Source organism: Agaricus bisporus (genome assembly GCF_000300575.1).
Source record: "Agaricus bisporus var. bisporus H97 unplaced genomic scaffold AGABI2scaffold_3, whole genome shotgun sequence".
NCBI classification, from domain to species: domain Eukaryota; kingdom Fungi; phylum Basidiomycota; class Agaricomycetes; order Agaricales; family Agaricaceae; genus Agaricus; species Agaricus bisporus.
In genome coordinates this window covers 2008781-2028178 of record NW_006267366.1, presented here as the reverse complement: position 1 = coordinate 2028178, position 19398 = coordinate 2008781, and the positions used below count along the sequence as shown (strand labels likewise).

At 47.1% G+C, this 19398-nt stretch overlaps 6 protein-coding genes across 6 annotated transcripts; 2 read left to right on the top strand and 4 right to left on the bottom strand.

The window, feature by feature from the left end:
• Positions 1–275: 275 nt before the first annotated feature.
• On the bottom strand, positions 276–2540 carry AGABI2DRAFT_191490 (hypothetical protein). Its single transcript, XM_006459481.1, has 8 exons — positions 2408–2540; positions 2244–2347; positions 2088–2176; positions 1949–2038; positions 1824–1868; positions 1566–1766; positions 683–1516; positions 276–631 (listed from the first exon to the last, which is right to left on the bottom strand). Exons 2-8 carry the CDS (start codon positions 2285–2287, stop codon positions 456–458), a joined length of 1479 nt encoding a protein of 492 aa, XP_006459544.1. The 5' UTR covers positions 2288–2347; positions 2408–2540; the 3' UTR covers positions 276–455.
• A 1934-nt stretch (positions 2541–4474) lies between these two features.
• AGABI2DRAFT_191489 (hypothetical protein) lies at positions 4475–4906 on the bottom strand (the record flags this gene model as incomplete). The annotated part of the gene is made up of 2 exons (XM_006459480.1): positions 4888–4906; positions 4475–4829 (listed from the first exon to the last, which is right to left on the bottom strand). A coding segment is annotated over exon 2 (291 nt), but the record flags the coding sequence as incomplete, so codon positions are not given.
• Positions 4907–8134: 3228 nt separating this feature from the next.
• On the bottom strand, positions 8135–8950 carry AGABI2DRAFT_184201 (hypothetical protein; the record flags this gene model as incomplete). The annotated part of the gene is made up of 2 exons (XM_006459479.1): positions 8299–8950; positions 8135–8247 (listed from the first exon to the last, which is right to left on the bottom strand). Exons 1-2 carry the CDS (start codon positions 8663–8665, stop codon positions 8135–8137), a joined length of 480 nt encoding a protein of 159 aa, XP_006459542.1. The 5' UTR covers positions 8666–8950.
• A 1595-nt stretch (positions 8951–10545) lies between these two features.
• Positions 10546–11606, top strand: AGABI2DRAFT_184200 (hypothetical protein). Its single transcript, XM_006459478.1, has 3 exons — positions 10546–10848; positions 10902–10968; positions 11019–11606. The coding sequence occupies exons 1-3, from the start codon at positions 10615–10617 to the stop codon at positions 11531–11533; spliced, it is 816 nt and encodes a 271-aa protein (XP_006459541.1). The 5' UTR covers positions 10546–10614; the 3' UTR covers positions 11534–11606.
• A 1436-nt stretch (positions 11607–13042) lies between these two features.
• On the bottom strand, positions 13043–15065 carry AGABI2DRAFT_184199 (hypothetical protein; the record flags this gene model as incomplete). Its single annotated transcript, XM_006459477.1, has 8 exons — positions 13043–13475; positions 13532–13704; positions 13766–13992; positions 14051–14154; positions 14207–14437; positions 14503–14676; positions 14730–14868; positions 14919–15065. The coding sequence occupies 8 exons, from the start codon at positions 15063–15065 to the stop codon at positions 13087–13089; spliced, it is 1584 nt and encodes a 527-aa protein (XP_006459540.1). The 3' UTR covers positions 13043–13086.
• A 75-nt stretch (positions 15066–15140) lies between these two features.
• AGABI2DRAFT_201895 (hypothetical protein) lies at positions 15141–19270 on the top strand (the record flags this gene model as incomplete). Its single annotated transcript, XM_006459476.1, has 18 exons — positions 15141–15308; positions 15359–15389; positions 15447–15575; positions 15625–15720; positions 15773–15913; positions 15963–16208; positions 16259–16446; positions 16498–16579; positions 16632–17141; positions 17191–17289; positions 17344–17590; positions 17628–18214; positions 18279–18309; positions 18360–18485; positions 18539–18581; positions 18635–18858; positions 18918–19122; positions 19169–19270. Exons 1-18 carry the CDS (start codon positions 15168–15170, stop codon positions 19268–19270), a joined length of 3228 nt encoding a protein of 1075 aa, XP_006459539.1. The 5' UTR covers positions 15141–15167.
• Between the last annotated feature and the right edge of the window lie 128 nt (positions 19271–19398).

The window sequence follows — 19398 nt, the reverse complement described above, 5'->3', positions numbered from 1 at the left end:
CCTCTTGCTTTGAAAGAATGAGCCTGCTCTCAAGACGGTTCTTTCCCCTTTTCATTTTATAGAATCCTGATCCACGAGGCATCTTATTAACTTTCTTGTCATATCCTCATTGCCTCTACACTGCCCTGTACTCTTTTGGCCGTCCAGAAACTACGGCTTAGATTATCAGGCGCCTGCCCTCGAAAATCAACAAAAAATTCTTTCTTCTCTCCGTTCCCGAGTGCAAACTGATCAAAGGCTAATCGCTCCATCTGATCGGCGTCCAGAAATGCCGCGGGCGAGCCGGACAAATTCTCTCCCTTTTTCCTTGAAGAATCCATATATTAAAGCTACAGTGATTATCGGATGAACAAAAATGGAAGTAATAAATTGAACAAAACAACGATGAAGCAGATTGGTCAGAAAGAGCATTATTACAGTACTCTGCAAGTAGTCAGATTCAACTCCGGCAGAAATTAGGTGGGTGTGCGCTTGGGCGGCCCACGCTTGCCCTTCACTCCTCCCTGACGATGACCTGGATGTTTGTTGTCCAGGTGGCGGTTCACGCCTCGAGCATGACCATACTTCGCATCACAGCCAGGCACAGGACACACAAACCTCTTGAGCTGCAAGTGTCGCGACATAATATGATCTGGCTTGTTGTTAGACGGCTCCAAGGCTCATATAAACAAATGAAACTCACTGTCGAGATTCTGCTTGCTCGTCTGTGAATTGCCGCAAATGTTGCACCAGAACTTGGCTTCTCGTTTACGATTGGCTCGAGCCGCTTCTAGTGTGCGATCGGACACACCCCTGGGGTTTTTAACTATATCATTCTGTCCATTCCTTATCGCCTCCAGCGCTCCTTGAGGGTCAGATTCGTATTTGCAAGGGGTCCCTGTTTGATTGGAAGTTCCTGGGAATACAGTTTGGGACGAGGACGGAGTTAGGGATTCAGGGCGTCCATTATGAGGTGAGTAAGTGACGTTTATGTTGGGAGATGGAACCGGAGAGGATACATCAAGTGTCCAGGTTGGTCGTCCAATCGTTACGCCACGATATATATCGTCCTGTAGAGCGGAGTCATCAAACTCATAGTCCATTGGAATGGCATTAAATTGGAGCGGAGAGAGAGGAGGGTTCCAACCGGATTGGCTGTCCAACATGACAGTGACGGGAACATTGTGAGGGTTAGGATCATCGGAAACAATACTGATATTAATGTCGTTGTACTCTTCATCCAGACTACCGGTATTGGATGTATGAGCATCTAAGGCAGCGAGATCATGCTCGAATTCGAGTGGGTCGAGATGGGTTCGTTGTAGATTCTGGGAGTTGAAAGTAGAGTCTAATAAAACTGACGACGAGTGCCGCTCGAGGGGCCTCAGTCCACCCGCCGACGTTGCTAATGGGAACCCAGAATCCTCGAGATGCAGAGCACCCAGTTCGGGGGTCGCTCCGGTGGATCCATTGTACGGCATTGGTGAGTTTGTCTTTGTATTATTATAATGGTTTGGAGACAAAGGCAGCGTGTTTCCTGTAACGCCTCAGAATTATGACCGTGAAAGAGCCTGAGGATGACCTACCTGGTTGGAAGTTGGGGTCCGGTGTCAATGGTATATGTATCGACCTCCCGGTAGGAGGAGTGGAGCCTGATGAGGCGAGGGATGGTGTGGAGCCTCGAAGATGGTGAGCGTCAGCGTAGAACTGACTAGTCGCCGAGGACGGAGAAAGGTTTCGCGGACTGTATTCCGGTTCACACTTAAAACGGGTATTGGTTTGAAGGCCTGTCGATGCAATAATTAGTTGAGTAAATGGGTGCATCAGCGGGATATAATATTTACTAAAAAGGGTCTCTTGAGATGACTGTGCAAAAGATCTGGAAAATGCTGTTGAAGGAAAACAATTCAAGCTGTTGAGTACAAAAGCAGCAAAAATAATTATGAAACCAGGGAAATATGATGCTCACAGTTGGGTGAGCGTGGATCGTAAACCGGGCTCAACTGATGATAAGAATTAGCGGGAGAGTAAGAGACGGTAGGGTTCGTAGGGTTCGTTGCTGGCTAGAGTGAGTATTGTGAGATTGTCGTATATAGTAAGATGCCTACCAGATTGGTGAGATGTATTCCTGCCGAACGCAGTATGAAAGCCCTTGGGCCAGGTTCTATTCACACCGTGATCTGGAGGTAATGATTGGCTACAGTGCGAAGACTTCGAGTCAGTCGTCGGTACCGGGCCACTAGAGAACTTTGTGTCACACTCACTCGGAGGTGCATCCCCCTAGCGGATTGCTAAGAGAATATGACATACAACCACTATCCTGTCCTGGCAGCAAAGTGGGGCGGAGAGAACAAAGACTAGGTAAGGGCTGTACAATAATGCATGTCTTTAGTATTCCAGGCATTTGCCGAGTTATGAGCATTCTCACTACACACAGCCAGAAGATGTAACAGCACAGGGCGAGCGTTCCCGCGGGTACTAAGGGTCCCTTGAGCGTCCGAAAGTGTTCCAGGCGGTGTTGTGAGAGCAGGACCTGGGCGTTGTGCTACATTCTGCGAGCGGTGGCCACGATACGGCACGACGATGGGGAACAAAATATCACTGAAAAGGAATCACACGTGTAACTCGGCTGATGTTCAGCGCTGGACGCTTCAATAAATCATCCGTGGCGACCGCATCGGCATAGTTGTCAAGAAGCTCGCCAAGCATCATTTCCTGCTTATTTCCGAAGACTGATCCACAACGGAATTGGTCCGGAAACATCATATAACTAGGTGGTTGTTGAGAAATCTGAAGAACTCGAAGCTGATTCAGAAGCATCATTGCAAGTCGACTATGATCACTGAAAATCTTCATGCAAAGAGAGTCTACCCTTAAGTTGAAGTTGAAAGCCAAATTGCATTGGTGCGATACGCATTGCCCCAGTTCCATGCAGTCACCGAAAGAACTAGCCATCTTTCGCATAGCCTCATAGAAGCCATGAGAACAGTCCTGGAATCATTTACGACATTATATGTGAGTTGCCTGTTCCATGAGATCATCATCTCTTCGATGCGACAGTGCTTTATTATGCCATCGTGGAGTCAATATTGAGCTGGTATCGCCGCTTGCCGCAGTTCAGAAGGTGCAAGCATGGAGCTTACAGCACCTATACTGGTCGTCCTATAAGTTCTGATAGGTCCATTTGATTCAGATGTAAACAGTTACTTGAGCAGTCCAGCGTAAAAAGTGACTCAAACACTCACTCTGTCGCGGTCTTCTCACGAAATTGATATGAACATTGTTACGTCATCGGCTGCAGATGAACAGCCAAATTACGTGACGATAGTCCCTGTCCACTCTGTAGCATCTATGTAGCTTGACAGCGGAGAGTGGTTCTTTGATTGGTTATGGTGGGAGCGGGGAAGGAAAAGGCAAGATGGCTAACACTAGGCGGGAATTAGGCGAAATAATAGAGGGGGGCATGAAGGGGGATAATTCAGATTGAAACACAAAACGAAGTATCATCATCGCTGAAGAACTTGGGAAAATATATTGGAGTTGTCCGAAGTGCACAGCGGGCCGATACGGCCCCCTACACCAGTTTCAAATTATATATATAAGATCGTATACGATTTGAGCAATATAGAGATGAATCTTGCTATTTCGAGAGAGTTAGGAACTTAGTATGATTACTTCAACGCTGAGCACTGAGTACTGAGCACTGGGCTGTGAAACCGATGATATAGTAAAATTTCAGCCAGTGGCTTATGTTCAAGAAAAGTCAAGGCCGCCGTAGCCACACTCCTTTACAAAGCGTTAGAATTCGTAGAGATACTGGGTTAATCACACGTATCGTATTCTACATATACATGTGTTGTAAAAATTGATGGTATCATCGTTGTGCCCCGCCCTAATATACAATGCTTTATTCTCTTTTAAAGAATATTCTTTTTGCATCTCCCTTCTGTAAACGGGTTCATTCCTTCTCCTGGCCGTTCGACTGGTGTTCCTTCTTCATATGCCGATTGAGCGACCGCGTATGCCTGTAACGTTTTTCTGGGCAATGACTGCACTTGTATGGGTGTACCTGTTTATGAGAATTTATGTGGTCTGTACACGACTTGAGTTACTAATGCGAGAATTGATCATTTAAAACTCACTTTTCAAATTCTGCATAGACGTTACACCATCGCCACAAATGTTACAGATATACTTCCTCGGCCTCCACCTCCTTCTGTCTACAGCATTGCGATGAGCTACAGAAGCGCCCTCCGTCTTAATAACACCTTCGTCGGGCATCTGGAGATGAAGAGCTGAGAACCTTTCTGCATGTTGTTCAAACATCGTATGTCCAATGTCGGGCAGTGACGACGGTCCACGACATGACATGAAGGAGTTACCCAAATCTCCAGAGAGTTGCCTCGGGGCAGTGGAAAAATATTCAGGTGAGAAAATGTCATTGGATAAGTCGAAACCCGAAGGAGACCGAGTGGCGCCTAGACCAGTAACATATCCATCATCGGATTGCCTGCCTGAGAATGTAAAACCAGAGTCGGATGTAGTCCCCGCCATATCAGCGGGGGGTAAGGTCTGACCGGGTTCGAAGAAAGGATAGCTGGCCCCAATCTCCGAAAACTGGTGGAGAAATGGTAATCCAGGCTTTATATCGTCCAGCCTGTAAGCCTCTGTATGAAAGAGGGCCCGGGGGACTTCCTCCTGTACCGTCCACCCCTTGCTCGGAGAGGTACCAGCGCAGTCGTGGTACGCTAGTGGTTTGCTCTCGAATCCGAGATTGACCCTTTCCATAACAGGCGAAATACCTGTTGTATCATTGAGACGATGGAACGAATAATCAGTTGAAAAGGGAGCTAGTTCATCAGCGTAATGTCAATTGTTAGATATTGAGATAAATTGTACACAGCTTACGGGGCGTCAGTAAAGGAAGCGATGTGTTTGTTTGACTCGAGCCTGCCAGCTCTTGCACCAAACCTGGTGTTTGAGGCCTGTCATGCTGGGACTCGAGATGGGACCTGGCACTAAAGTCTATGTTTCTAGTCAGAAATTGCTGATGATGAACGAAGAGAACCCACCATTCCCAATCTGGCTCATGTTGCCATCGTATCTAGCATGATAATCGGGGGACGTATAATAACCGGGGGATGCATAATTTTCCGACGTAAAAGGAGAGGGCAGAATGGATAAAAGCCTGGGGGACACTTTGGCAGAGTATTTTTCATCTGTTTGGTCGTAGAATCTGTTGAAAGAGGAGAGTGGGAGGAAGAATTCAGAGGAAACATACCGGTATAAGTAGTAAGAGGGTCTCCTTGCTCCCCCATCAAGGCTCCTCCTGACAGATAGGATTCAATCAGACGTCTATCTGGCACCAATGATGGAAGCTTAACCTACCGTATGGTCCTGGACCCTGCCATGTGGTCCACGTTGACTCGCTTGAGTCGGGTATGTCCTGCTTAGATTGGCGCCCCATCTGTCAGTGACAAAGCTAGATAACCGTCAGTCAAAGAAATCATAGAGCTTCATATGGAAGCTCACGGGTGTAGAAAACAAGGATAAGATAAAAAGGCAGCGGCAGCCATATATACTACAGTTTTGAACAGCATCAATGGCTCATCCTATGCTGTTACAGAACATAAGATAAAATTTATGGTTGGATTTACGGGATGCCGAGCAAAGCCGACAATCACCACCGCTTGCGCAAGAATAGCATTGGGTCGCTTGTAAACCACTTGTAAATAGCCCCAGACTGCAAGCAGGAAAATGGGAATAGCACTTCACGACTGTTTTTGAAAATGTCGTTGATGAGACGTTGATCATGAGAATGATGGCCACTTAGTAAATGACAACACGCGACATTCTGTTGAATGATTACATATCATTACGGGTCGAAAAAACAACTTAGTCGAGGGTTTTTTGACTCCATGAAAACACTCGCCTGATAGCGCCTTCAGGGACAAGCAATTGTACAGACACTAACCCAAAGTCATGATACAAATCCTTGAATGTCCTCCCATTCGAGATCCCAAGTATACTCCTAGATACTCTCTCGCGTTCACGAAACAATGATGTCTCATCCGCAACATCCGACATTTGCTTGCGAAGTTTGTCCCGCAACATCTTCTCCCTCGGCTTTGGTATTGGTAATTATCGTACTATCAATGTAGATTGCACAAGTGAAGTCGGTTTCGGTGCAGCTGATTCCTGTACACGGTATGAAGCAAAGGAACTGACGGCATTGGCTTTTTTTCGTAGATACTTGCTCGTGGAGGAGAGAACAGATTCACTAGGGTACACCACTAGCGAATGTGATGGATAGGGAAGATATGGGGACGGATTGAGGGATTACATGAAGAACTCGTTCATGATCGCCAGTTGAAGATCTAGCCGGAGATGCAACAGGCACGCCGGGTTGACTGTTCCATCGTCTCTATATTCTATGCTAGCTTGCATCATCAGACTAACTAGAAGTTGTTGAGTTATATGTGCTGCAGAATCGTGTGATCACTCACAGAATAGTCAAAGATATTGAAAGATCGGTCAGAAAAGGGTAGCCAACCGACGCAAAGTATCCATGTCACTGAGTTGGTCGAATAATGCGACAATGTTGTTACTCGACTAATGAACGTTGAAGACAACCGCCCATTGAAACCTCGATAGGGAGACTAAGCATTCAACAAACGTCGAACGCATAGAACGAGTCTAGTCTTGCTGAAGGTCACTAACTGGTCAATTGTTACAAACCACTGAAATCGCTAGCACTCACCACCCGTACGCTCTTCCAAAACCAAAGTAGATGGGCTTGTGACAAACTCATATTGTTCACCATCAGGTATGGAACGCGCTCCTAATATCACTGGGGGAGGTCTGCATCGTAACCACGATATAGAACACATCGGTATCACCAATTCTGAGGCCTGTTCATTCATGGTCTCCAAAGTCCAGAACTTCTTCGCTTCGAAAACTTATATCCCTTGGCCACCTCAACAGAGTGCTGTGCCAAACCGTCCAATAAACAGCTAACATGGACATCGGAGCACCCTCACAGTCAACAGCTAATAGCATGGTGCCAGAAATGCTTCGCTTAAGTAAATCCTTCCACGTGTACAATCGTAGTTTTGTTGATAGCTTCTTGAACATGAATCTCTCCAAAGCCATGTTTGTATTGTCGATAGCATGCCTTTATATCAGAAGCAAGTTTATGTTTCGACGCAACGGTCAGTCCCGATGAAATACCAGCTGTTTTGATCCAATCCCGAATCTCCGAGATTATTTCTTCTTTTGGATCTTCGGTAGGTCGTGTCGCAAGTTGAAAAACCGGTATCCCTAGCGCGGCCATAGATCAAGAACACTGCGATAATGCATGTAAGGAATTGACCAGGAGCTGTCATGGAGACTTGAGAAGAGGCGAAATTCGGAGGTTTCCTTGTTGGTGTTTCCAGATCAACGATTACTTAATGCATTTAATACTTAGACGCCACCAGACGCCATCATGCTCATCCGTGATGATTCCGAGTCGGTTTCGTGCCTCTCAATTCTCTTCACCCCCTCATGATCAGCAATGATCAATGATCACCAAAATCTAAGATCTATTTGTATGTACAATGTGTTAGGCCTGTCATCAGATAATTGTTTGATCAGGCTTTTTACCGCCAGCCTGTTGCTCGCCCCTTGCATGCATGTTGCAACGAACGATGAACTAAGGGACGATGTTCGGCATCGGCATTGGCGTTGATCATGCAATGCCGTACTACGGCGGGCCGAATTGCTCCATCGAACGCTTGCTCGAGATAAATTAACATTACTTTCAGATATGGCTTCGCAACTCCAGCGAATTCGTGGGCAGGGACCGTCGCATGGTCCGTGGAACCGTGGGTATGGACGGTATCCTAAGTCCGTTAGGGACCTATAGTTAGAGGTAACAGCAAAGCGGACACAAAGCGGGCACATACGACGAACGGCCTTTCGAATTAATCTCACTGAAATGCGATTCCTATTGGTAAAGAGAACTACAGAATATGTACGATGAGATATAATTTTGCAAATCAGGCGACGGCATTTCGCTCCAATACTTGGGATCCTCCTTACCGTCTTTGTCCTGTATAACAGCGCGGTAAGCTAAATCGCTCGAAATGCTCGTTTTTACTCCTTGGACTCACTCTCAACTGTGTTTCTTTTTCACGTGTCGACTGAGCGACCTCAAATGCCGGAAATTTTTGTCCTGACAGTATTCGCACTTGTACGGCTTGTTTCCTGTATGAGAGTTCGTATGGTCTGTGCGTATTTGAACCGCAAGCGTGAGGGTAGATGTTTTGGAAGACTTACTCTTCAAATTTTGTGAAGATGTTAAAGTATCACCACAAATCCTACATTTGAATCTCCTTTCCCGTTTTCTGCGACAGTCTGCGGCTTCACGTTGAGCTGCAGAAGCACCCTCTTTCTTAATGATCTCTTCGTCAAGCGTTTGGAGACAAAGGGCCGTCGACTTCCCTCTACACTTTTCGAACATCGTATCCACTATACCAGACGGCTGAAATGACTCGGTGGAGAGGCCTCGGACGGCTGAGCTCTTTCGTTGACGCTTTTCTGGTGTCGTGATATGTCCAATGCCGCGTGGCGATAGCGGTTTGCGAGACAGCAACGATGTCGACACGGGAGAGTCACCCACACTTTTGGAGGGTGGATTCCACATGTAAGAGAGATACAAAGATTGGAAAATATCATCAGGCGAGTCGAAATTCCGAGGATACTGAGCTGCTCCCGGACTCGTTACATGTCCATCATGGGATGGCCAGCTTGAGGATGCAGTGCAAGCGAAATCGTTGTTCCCCAAGGAGGCGCTGCTTGGGGCGGCCAGACTTGAATCTTGTTCCTCGATTTGACAGGCGTCGCGAGACTCTCCGCCATGAGCCTCTGGAAATTGGGGAAGAGACTGTAGATCCCCGCCAATATTCTCTAAGCTCTCAGCTTCGTTTTGCTTAGTTTGAAAGAGCCCTGCTGGGGCTTCCTTCTGTCTCATCTGATAGGAATGATCGCCGAGGTAAGAAGATATTTGGTTCGGGTCTCCGAAGTTGAACCTTTCCATGTAGGGAGAAATACCCGTTGTGCCATAGACACTAGAACCATTACGGACAGAGTGTGTGTTCACTATCATGATTTGAATTTCAGATGTTGAAACATAGGTCATGCACAACTTACGAGGTGTCAGTAACTCGAGCGAGGCGCCCGATTGGGTCGAGTTTGGCATTGGTTCCAAGTCTGGCGTTTGCAACATGCTTTGCTGGGACATGATTGATGGAAAATCTATGCCTCATGTGAGGCATACCTCGATCGAAAAGAGAGAGGGCGTACCATTCGAATCCTGGCTCATGTAGCCACCGTTTCGAGTAGAGCAATAACCATAGTATGTGGCCTCATCGAAGAAGAGTTGCCTATCTGTTTCGATGGTAGAATCTGTAGAAGGGACCGCCGTCACATGGAAGGAGCTGGCATCAGAGTGATTCAGAATCTGGTCAGTAGTTGTATATGTGAGGGATTTCTCATGCTTCGTCACCGCCGGTCCTGACAGATGGTGGGATTCAATTAGACGCGTTTGCCGCCAATGATGTGTTCAACATACTTTCTTCTGATTCGCGTTCCATCTATCAGTGAGCTAAAAATCTGAACCGATGATAGGTTGTTGGAGAAGGCTCACGGGGGGCGAGGAGCTGCTGGAAGGAGCCGCTGGCAGCTTATAACCAGCTAGAAGAAGTTAAGAACAGCATGAAACGGCTCATAAAGCTGTTTCCTATATAAAACGGGGTTGAAGGGTCCTTTCATTTACAGGACGCCAGCTTGAAGGTTCATATGTCCATTCGCCTCCATGCAAGATCTGAAAAGTCACCGGAGAATCTGAGACCATTTAATATTGATCAGAATCCGGTTGGTATCTCCAGCCAACCCAACCATTATGATGTCGTTCAGATCTCAAGTGGAGCGAGTTAGATCGAATCGGTTCCTTTTTTCACGGATGGGATTGTGAATACGGCGGACCCTGACCTTGGAAAAGCAGCGAAGTTCATCAGCAAAGCAGCATGGGAGTAGCAAAAGTTCATCACGGTCGTACAATGTATCTAGCAGACACGAATTTTCTCCGCGGATGATTGAATCGTTTGAGACGGTCGGTCCAAGAATCGCAGGGGATAAAGTTTCTGAGTATCAGTTTCTCACTGTTAGTGTAAGTATCCAATTTCCGGGCAAATTCTAGCACAAGCCCTTCAACTGTTCTATACCACCATCAGAGATAAATCGGGGGTAAGTCAGCCGTAAGTGAAAATGAAGCTAAGCGACGAATCAGATTCGAAGGTGGTTCCAAAACAGCTCCTGCCCTTTAAACAGTTCACGAAAGGATACCACTCGGTCATTAAATTGGGCAAAATACGAAGACGAGAGGTTTAGGTCTGATCTTCCCAGTATTTGCATGATGAAGATGCGGGCCGCGACCCATCGACGCAAAATCTGCATTAGTAAATAGACTCATTGATTAATAAGCAATCTTCCAGCAGACCCGGGCGTGTTACGTTAATGTTTTGCCCTCGCGCAGTGTACTTTCCAAAACTTTTGGCTCATCGTCTACGCTCCCCGGCAGCAAGTCTTCGATATATGTCCTCAATAGACCCATCGCCTCTTCAGCCTGCGATCGAACGTGCCGAAGAGCTCGAAAGCGCACTTGCGGAGATTCGGGATCGGGTCAGAAGAGCATCTTCTGGTACTACACCAACTCTGATCGCTGTATCGAAGTATAAACCGGCCTCTGATATCATGGCGTGTTACAAACAGCGCCATCATGACTTCGGCGAGAATTATGTTCAGGAACTTGTTGACAAGGCCGCGATCGTATGTGAATGGATTTCACATTCAACTGAATGCTCTTTAACTCTAATGAATAGCTTCCTCGCGATATCCGATGGCACTTTATTGGAGCTCTTCAGTCTAACAAGGCGAAAATTCTGGCGTGTGTGTCGCTCTCCTTATATATCTAACAGAAAATCTAATTTCCATTGCAGCGATTCCCAACCTGTATTGCGTTCAAACTCTGGCATTTGCAAAAACCGCATCTGCTCTTAACAAAGCTATATCGGAGGATAGAACCCTCCGCGTCCTCGTGCAAGTAAATACCTCTGGTGAGGAAAGCAAGTCAGGCTTGCCACCGCTAGGGCCAGATACCCATGTCGGGACGTCGGAGCTCGCTCAACTTGTGGTCCACGTTGTGACCAAGTGTCCGCGACTCCGCTTTGAAGGTCTCATGACTATCGGAGCTCTAGAACAATCTCTCAACGCCTCGGAGACGGAGAAAAATGCAGATTTCGAGAGGCTCAAAGAGACCCGTGATCGTCTGAAGGAGTTTCTGATTGACAATGCGGAGCAGACTGGTCACTCATGGGGTCATGAGGCGTCGGGGAAACTTACACTTAGCATGGGTATGTCAGGCGACTTCGAGGCAGCGATTAAGGCTGGCAGCGATATTGTTCGTGTAGGGACCGGTATCTTTGGACAGCGTCCAAAGAAAGACGTTTCATAGGTATTATATTCCTTCGTTTATCTGTTCGCGAACCAGAGTCATGATATAGAATCAATGGTTATATGAATATTGGAATCTATTCCTCGAGCAGCAGGACGAGCTAAAGCAACCGGCTCGCTCGAAGACGCCATTTTTGAACTTATCTGGGCTTACGCTTTTCCAATCGTACTCAATGGGAGGTTGTAAATGAAACATTGTCTTGCTCGTTGCTGCTTCTGGATCTCTTAATAATCGTCAAAAGAACAGCTATCGCGGACGGCGGGACAGAGCCATGTGAAGGCAATGGGAGTTTGTGTAAGTATATGCCATTCCGGCGACCGATACAGATCTTCCGTCCTCTATTGTGTTGGGACTTTGATACTTCGGTACCCGCGCCATGGGGTGAACAACCTGTACGCTAAAATCGCCGTCTGACGAGGATCGAACCCAACGGCTCAACTCTCGTCGAGACGTGGCCCGACGTTTGCCCGACAAACTTCAGTGTGCCAAGTTTGGTCGCTCATCCAGGACCTTCGTAGGTATAACAGTCCAATAACAACGAGGCCGGGAGAAGGTCTGGAATCCTAGAACATGTACGTGATGCATATTTATTGTTACTCCTTTCTGCTCGGCTTGACCAATTCAAGATTCACTCTTTTTTGATGACAAGACTGCAACCCCGTGTTGTTTTCAAGGTGCTGTACACTCAGGATCCCGAGTCAACCTTAATGGAGTACGGTGAGAGATTACTTCTCAAACCTTCCTAGCTACCATGTATGCATCCCGACTGCTTTCGACTCGGGAACGAGCAAAAAAAAGTTTACTCTACCCTGAGACCAGGCTTGTATTCTCCACTTGTTGCAACACGCCACAATCATCCATCTACCCTGAGTGTGCTTCATAGAGAAAATCGGTGCATCTTCCATTCTGAAAGCTGTATTCTGATTGGTCAATTTCCACGCCGGTACCTGCAACTGGCGTTTCAGATTCATTTCGAATGATTATGGAAGAAGCTACAGGCGAAACCCAAAACCCAAGTCTCGTCAATAGTGATCCCTTCGGACTTGCTATGTATAAGTTGGAGAGGTGACTATTGTACCAATAAGAGCTTGTCGGGTACTGTTTCACCCATTTATCCTTCTTGGCTTTACTAGCCTCGGCGTGTAAAAAACATTGAGCGGGTACCACACTTTTGACAGGTTCTTCTATCTGATGCCATGAGCGTAAGCCCAGCTGATCTCCCCAATACACTGCCGAAACGCATTGCCTTCCACGTTTAGGCCAGTTAATTTGGGAAATTTACACCCGTACTTGACTGAAAATAAAACCGTTGCCCTTGCGTCATTGTGTCTTGGGGCAAGCAATGAATCAGCCAAATCAGTCGGTCACCGAAAACGTTGCCACAAGGCGGTGAATTCTCGAAGAAGATTGACGTTGATGATCGAAGTCGAACATCGCGTTCAATATTTTGGGGACATATTCTCAAAATCGCCTCGGGGTTTGAAATGCCACGCGATGCAACAAAAACAGCAAGACAAATGATATGAAAATTAGGTATACTAGTCCATAAGCAGCTATTTGCGTTCATATATCCACAACTGGTCCTTCTCAACAATTCTGATCAAATCAAAGATTCTTCGGGGCAACTCCCAACGTTTATGGGTCAGCAATTCCTTGTCTAACACAACGCGATCAAAGGCTGGTATAGCCTTCATTAAATTCCAATGACCAGCGATTTCTGGGCTGGTGGGAGGCTGTTCAGAGATAATGTGAGTGAAATGAGGCGACCGAGAGAGTTCGGATAGTGTGAGATTCTCAGTTTTGTTATAAATCCAGGGGGTCGTGGGAGGCACACTATTAGGCCACAGATATAGGGCCGAATGGTAGGGCGGAGAATTGAGGTGTTGGAAAAGAGTAGTCCCCGACTGCGCAGCGAGGTTACAGATGTGTACGTGGGGTGGAGCTATCATTATTGTGATGGAATGAGAATGGAATTTAATAATACAAAAATCAACTTACGCAACGTGGTGGCAGGAACGAGTTGATGGAAAGCAGCAACAGCCTCACCGCCTGGATAATTGTGCATGGATATATGGACGAGAAGACCGGTCAATCCAAAGTTCGCCGCCAGAAAGCCCAGGGCAGTTATAAACGAGATTGGGCCAAATATGGTCGTTTTGCGCCTCGTGAACCTGGGGAGGAAGGTCGGGTTATTCAGGAGCATCATTCGGAAATTAGGAACCAGTAACGTACAGGTATCTTAAACCGGAAGCGGCGGCGACATTGAAGGCGGGTACCGTGTAAATTATGAACCGCCATTCCTTGTGACCCAAGTTGCTGATGAGTGCAGTATAAATGATGAAGGGAAAGAGAATCGGGATGATTCGCGAATCTGTAAGTAAGCCCACAAATGCCAAAGGAAGACCGGTCATGAGCAATTTAGGGAGATGAATCTTGAAGTAGTCCAAGAAGGGGGAAACCTGTTTCGTGCAAAGGTCAGCAGGTCGAGTCCGGATTATATGATGTTCAAGGACTCACCCCCCAGTTGGAGCTTTGACCTTGGGCGACGTTGAAAATGAATGATGTTAATTCAGGCAGAACATCCTTTTGCCAAAAGAAGGAATCAAAGATAAATGATGCCACTAGATGCAACTGCTCAGTCATCGATACGTCAGTGGAGTTTCGCGGGCTTACCTGCAGCTGTGATGCCAGCTAGGAGATTCGTCGAGATAATGGTATAAAATGAAATACGGCCCTGGACTAATGCCTGAAGTAAGAAAGGCACCCAGAGAAGAACTAACTCCACGCGGAGTACGACAGTCGAAAAAGCTAGACACCAAAAAGCTAGTTTCCAAGATTTCTCGGAAAGCCGGATCGAATAGCGGCTGCTGTTGTACATTGAGGCATAAGCGAAAGCCAGGTTGACTGCGCAATGTCAAATACAAAAATTACGTTAGATTGTTCCAAGGAAAGAATGAATAGAAACATACTCAATGGCATAGCAAACATATTTGGCAGCGTTCTACCCATCCAAAAAAGGAGGTGGAATTGGCTACATGTGAGCAAAGTGAAGCATGAAGCAGTCCCTGACCCGAAACGATTTGACACTGCCTTCCGGATGACAACCAATGAGATAGCGTTGCATGTCGCAAGAACAAGTCGAACTGTAAAAGCTGCTCAGGAAAAGGGACTTTTACAAAAATAACAAAAATCGAACCGATGAGTTGGAGGTCAGCCTTTGAAGAGATCAAATTGAGGTATGCGGCTATAATGATGAATGGGTTTGCAGTAGAAGCAAGCACAGCACTTCCAAGGAACGTTCGGGGAACAGCGCCTGAGAAAGTGAAATGGTCAAACTGCTTGCAGATGAGCATTGTTCAAGTTTAATGCGTGGCGTTGGGCTCACATGGCTCAAATCATCGGGCAACAGGCCGTACGACAAGAAGTCATGAACGGCTTGTATATTGAAACTTTCTTCGACTTTTGTGTACGGTGCTAGTAATACATAGGCCCAGCTAAGCGCGAAGAAACCGACATCGAGGAGAGAGATCATAGCGCGTTTGTTTGTCCGTGTATCCCGCTCGACCGAATTCTACGTCACACCCGGGTCACTACGCCCAATGGGTGGTCGACGTTCGTTTCTTCACCGGCGACAATGTCGTTTCTGACGCCAAACGCGTTGAGGACCATGCCTTGGTCCTTGCTTCTACTCATACTATCGTCGACTTGGGTTACTGCGCAGCGGAATCAATCCGTCCTTGATCGCCAGCTGGACAACGGGACTTCACTTCCGACCGTGAGTGGCTGCGGAAACTTATGCCAGACCACTCATAACTATGCCTGCAGGCGTTGTCACTGGATTATGCGCTTGCGCCTGGTGTGTATCTCGTTGCAAGAAGGTCTGATCATGCTCTGAATGTGTCTACGTCATCAGGAAGATGCCCACCTTGTTTCAATTGTCTGCTTCCGGCATTTACTTGCGGCCAATATGGACAGTGCAACAAGTTTAATGGCCAGTGTGAATGCCCTCCCGGCTGGTCCGGCATCGATTGTCTTACTCCTCGTGTGCATTTTTCGCTTGTGTCTAACTTCGTAACTGATGTAGCTTTTAGAGTGCGATTCCCTTGCGGATCGTGACCACCGAAGACCCAGAAGAGAAGGAGAATCATGCCAGTGCAAGGATGGCTGGGGAGGCGTCAATTGCAATGGTGCGTTTTCGCATGAGTATCTCGTTATGCGTCAATTGATTCGCGATATCAGTGTGTCAGAACGACAATGCTTGCGCCGGCTTTCCCATTCCTGAAGTTTCATCGCTTCTTGACGGTGACAACGGCGGAAACATGACTTGTTATAAGGGTGGAGAAACGGTTTTCAGTAATCATCAAATGTGCAATGTGACCAGTATGTCTGTTCCATTCCATGCATCTTCTCGCCTAAGCCCTCCGTCCAGACAGAAAAATACTCGATATGCTTCCAGACCGTCCGCCACAAGTGACATTTAGCTGTGATCGTCAAGACTCAACCTGTTCCTTCCAGTTCTGGACTGCAGAGGTCGAATCCTTCTATTGTGCGTTGGAGGGATGCACCTCGGAAACACAGCCAGGTTACGACACGAATACAACAATATATGCATGTGATAAAATCAAATGTAGCTGCGTTACCGGTCGTTTCTTATGTGGCGAGTCTGGTAGTATTGGTGCGTAATAGGTTTTTCGATACACAGGTCATCGGTGACAACTCGCCCAGATATTGGCGATTTCTTGAAGGAAGAAATACGGGGTCCGGCTCAGTTCAGCTGCAAGACTGGCAACGGCTGCAAGTTTGAAGAGCCGGCTATGAACGATCTCATCGACAGTGTATTTGGTGATAGCTACATCACGTTGCAATGCGAGGGAGGAGAATGTCTTCATTACTCCCAAGTCCCAGGATATGTGGTAAGTCTGGACGTTGAGTGACAATAAAGTGAAGGCGCTCATGGCCGGTAGCGACCCCCCAAACCGAGAAATAATCTCTGGCTTGCACTCAGTTCCTCGGGGGCGATCGTCATCGTGTTACTTTCTTCAGCTGGTCAGTGGTTCGCAATCAAGTATACAGCGTTTATATTGAATACCCCACGTAGTCCTCTGGTATGCTGGTCGCATAGGGAAGGGGGGCGATTTTGGAAAGATCCGTCTTCCAGAGGCAGAAACTGCGAAACTAATGTCGGACCATGTTCCTACTTCCCTCTATTTCTCTGGAATATCATATTCCCTTGGTGATCGTACCATCATCGACAATATATCAGGTAATGTCAAATCAGGGCAGGTCATGGCCATCATGGGAGCGTCTGGTGCAGGAAAGTCGACCTTCCTTGACATTCTTGCACGCAAGAACAAGCGAGGTGTTGTTACTGGCTCCATGTTAGTGAATGGGCGGGAGGTGAAGGACAGTGAATTCAAGAAGGTTGCGGGTTTTGTTGACCAAGAGGATACTTTGATGTCTACGTTGACTGTCTACGAGACAGTCTTGTACAGCGCACTACTGAGGTTGCCGAGGGACATGAGTTTCGAGGCGAAAAAATTTCGGACCTTGGAGACCATGAATGAGCTAGGTATACTCGATATCAGGGATTCAAGAATCGGTGATTCTGGTATGTGTTATATCCTGACTACGATGCGCATCTCATCCCGCGGTTTTAGGAACGCGTTCGATATCTGGGGGTGAAAAACGTCGTGTTTCAATTGCATGCGAGCTTGTCACAAGCCCGTCTATTTTGTTTTTGGACGAACCTACGAGTGGTGAGTAATCTTTCCGGCTCTTGCGACACTTGATCGGTTGGTGACTCTCCGCAGGACTGGACTCCTTTAACGCATTCAACGTTGTTGAGTGCTTGGTTTCCCTTGCCCGCGATTACAACCGGACAGTTGTGTTCACTATCCATCAACCCCGTAGCAACATCGTCGCATTATTCGACCAACTTGTGGTTCTGGGTGCCGGTAAACTAGTTTATTCTGGTGCATACTCAAAGTGCCCGGAATACTTTACATCGATCGGCTACCCTTGCCCAACCGGGTTCAACATCGCCGATTATCTCAGTGAGTGATCGCGTGAATCTACGATACAGAAAACTCAACAGTTTTAAAGTTGACCTGACGATGCAAGCTAGCATGGAACGCAAAGACAATGGGAACAGCCGATCTAGCGTGCTTGCCTCATCTTCTGCTACGTCTCCAGCTGGCGATGAAGAACAAGGTCTTCCTGTAGCTCCTCACTCCGCTGCCTTATCGGTTCGGTCCAACATATCCGCCAATGGTATACCAGAGGACACTGATGAATCTGTTGTCTCCTCCACGGGCGATTATCTACGGAAGAAGACGTCCCAGATTGTCAATGCTGTCAGTTCTTTTGCTTCAAATCGTGGCCCGGATGCTTCGATTACGCCGAAACTGGCTTCACTCGTACAGTCATATGTTGATAGCACGATAGCTGCGGATATCAAAGCTGAGGGAGAAGAAATTGCTCGACAGGCGTCGCTGGCAACTACCCGTGATTCTGCGAGTAGGCAACTGCCAGATGTTGCGGAGGAAACGTCATTGTTGCGTGGACGCAAGAGAGCATCTTGGGGTACTCAATTCAGAATTTTGAGTGGGAGAGCATTCAAGAACTTGTATCGTGACCCTGCGTTGCTGGCCGCCCATTACTTGTCCGCAATTGGACTAGCAGGTGAGTGTTTGCGTGGAGTTGATGATGGCTTGACTGATCATGGGCCGTCTTTTTGCGACTACAGTGCTTTGTGGACTGTTCTACCATAATATCACGTAGGTGTTGTCATTTGTTGCTTGACCATCATTTCTCAGGAAGATCCTAGCAACGACATCGCTGGCTTCCAAAACCGTCTTGGACTCTTTTTTTTCACTTTAGCTCTATTTGGATTCTCTTGCTTGTCAAGTCTTGGTCTGTTTGCAAATGAGCGGATCTTATTCATGCGCGAGCGGTAGGTGGTGATGATATGATTGTCGTGTATGTGGTCTTGAGCTGAGTTCACAGCTCGAATGGTTACTACTCTACATTCACATACTTTTCATCGAAGGTGATTGTTTCGCGGCGCCGCGGCTACTTGTCGGCTAATCATGAGAAACATAGATCTTATTCGATATCCTCCCCCTCCGACTTGTTCCCCCTCTTATGTTTGGTGGTATCGTGTATGGCCTTGTTGGGCTTGTACCTACTGTCGCCGGCTTTTGGAAGTTCCTACTTGCATTGGTCCTCTTTAACCTTACTACAGCGAGTGTTGTTTTACTGCTCTCTATCGTGTTTGACAGCATCAGCGTGGCGAGCTTGGTTGGAACATTGGTCATGCTGTTCAAGTAAGTTGCCGGTTTCCGCTGCATGAATATAGGTATCCTGAAGATCGGTGATCGCCTAGCCTTATGTTCACTGGTTTACTCATCAACCGTGATACGGTTCCGGTGGCGTTCAGATGGCTGCACACGATCTCGTTCTTCCATGCCGCATTCGAGTCTCTTGCTGTGAACGAGCTACGATACCTGCAATTGAAGGAAGTCAAGTATGGCGTCGAGTTGGATGTACCTGCTGCAACTATTTTGTCGACTTTTGGACTTCGAGCCCAGGTGAGTGTTTCGACTTTGCTCTGACTAGATGTTAAAGTGCCCTTAGTCGTATTGGTGGCCAAACATCTCGCTACTCGGAATTTTCTTTGCTGTGTTTACTATTGGGAGCTTTATGTACCTGCATTTCTTTGTGAAGGAAAGGCGATAAATGATTTTGAAATTCGTTGAGGATAGCTATGTATAATGTATATATATATTTGCGTTTACGAAGATCTAGGTGCGGAGATAATTGCGCAGCGTCGTGGGTCCGGAGGGTTTCGGTTTCCCTTGAGACAG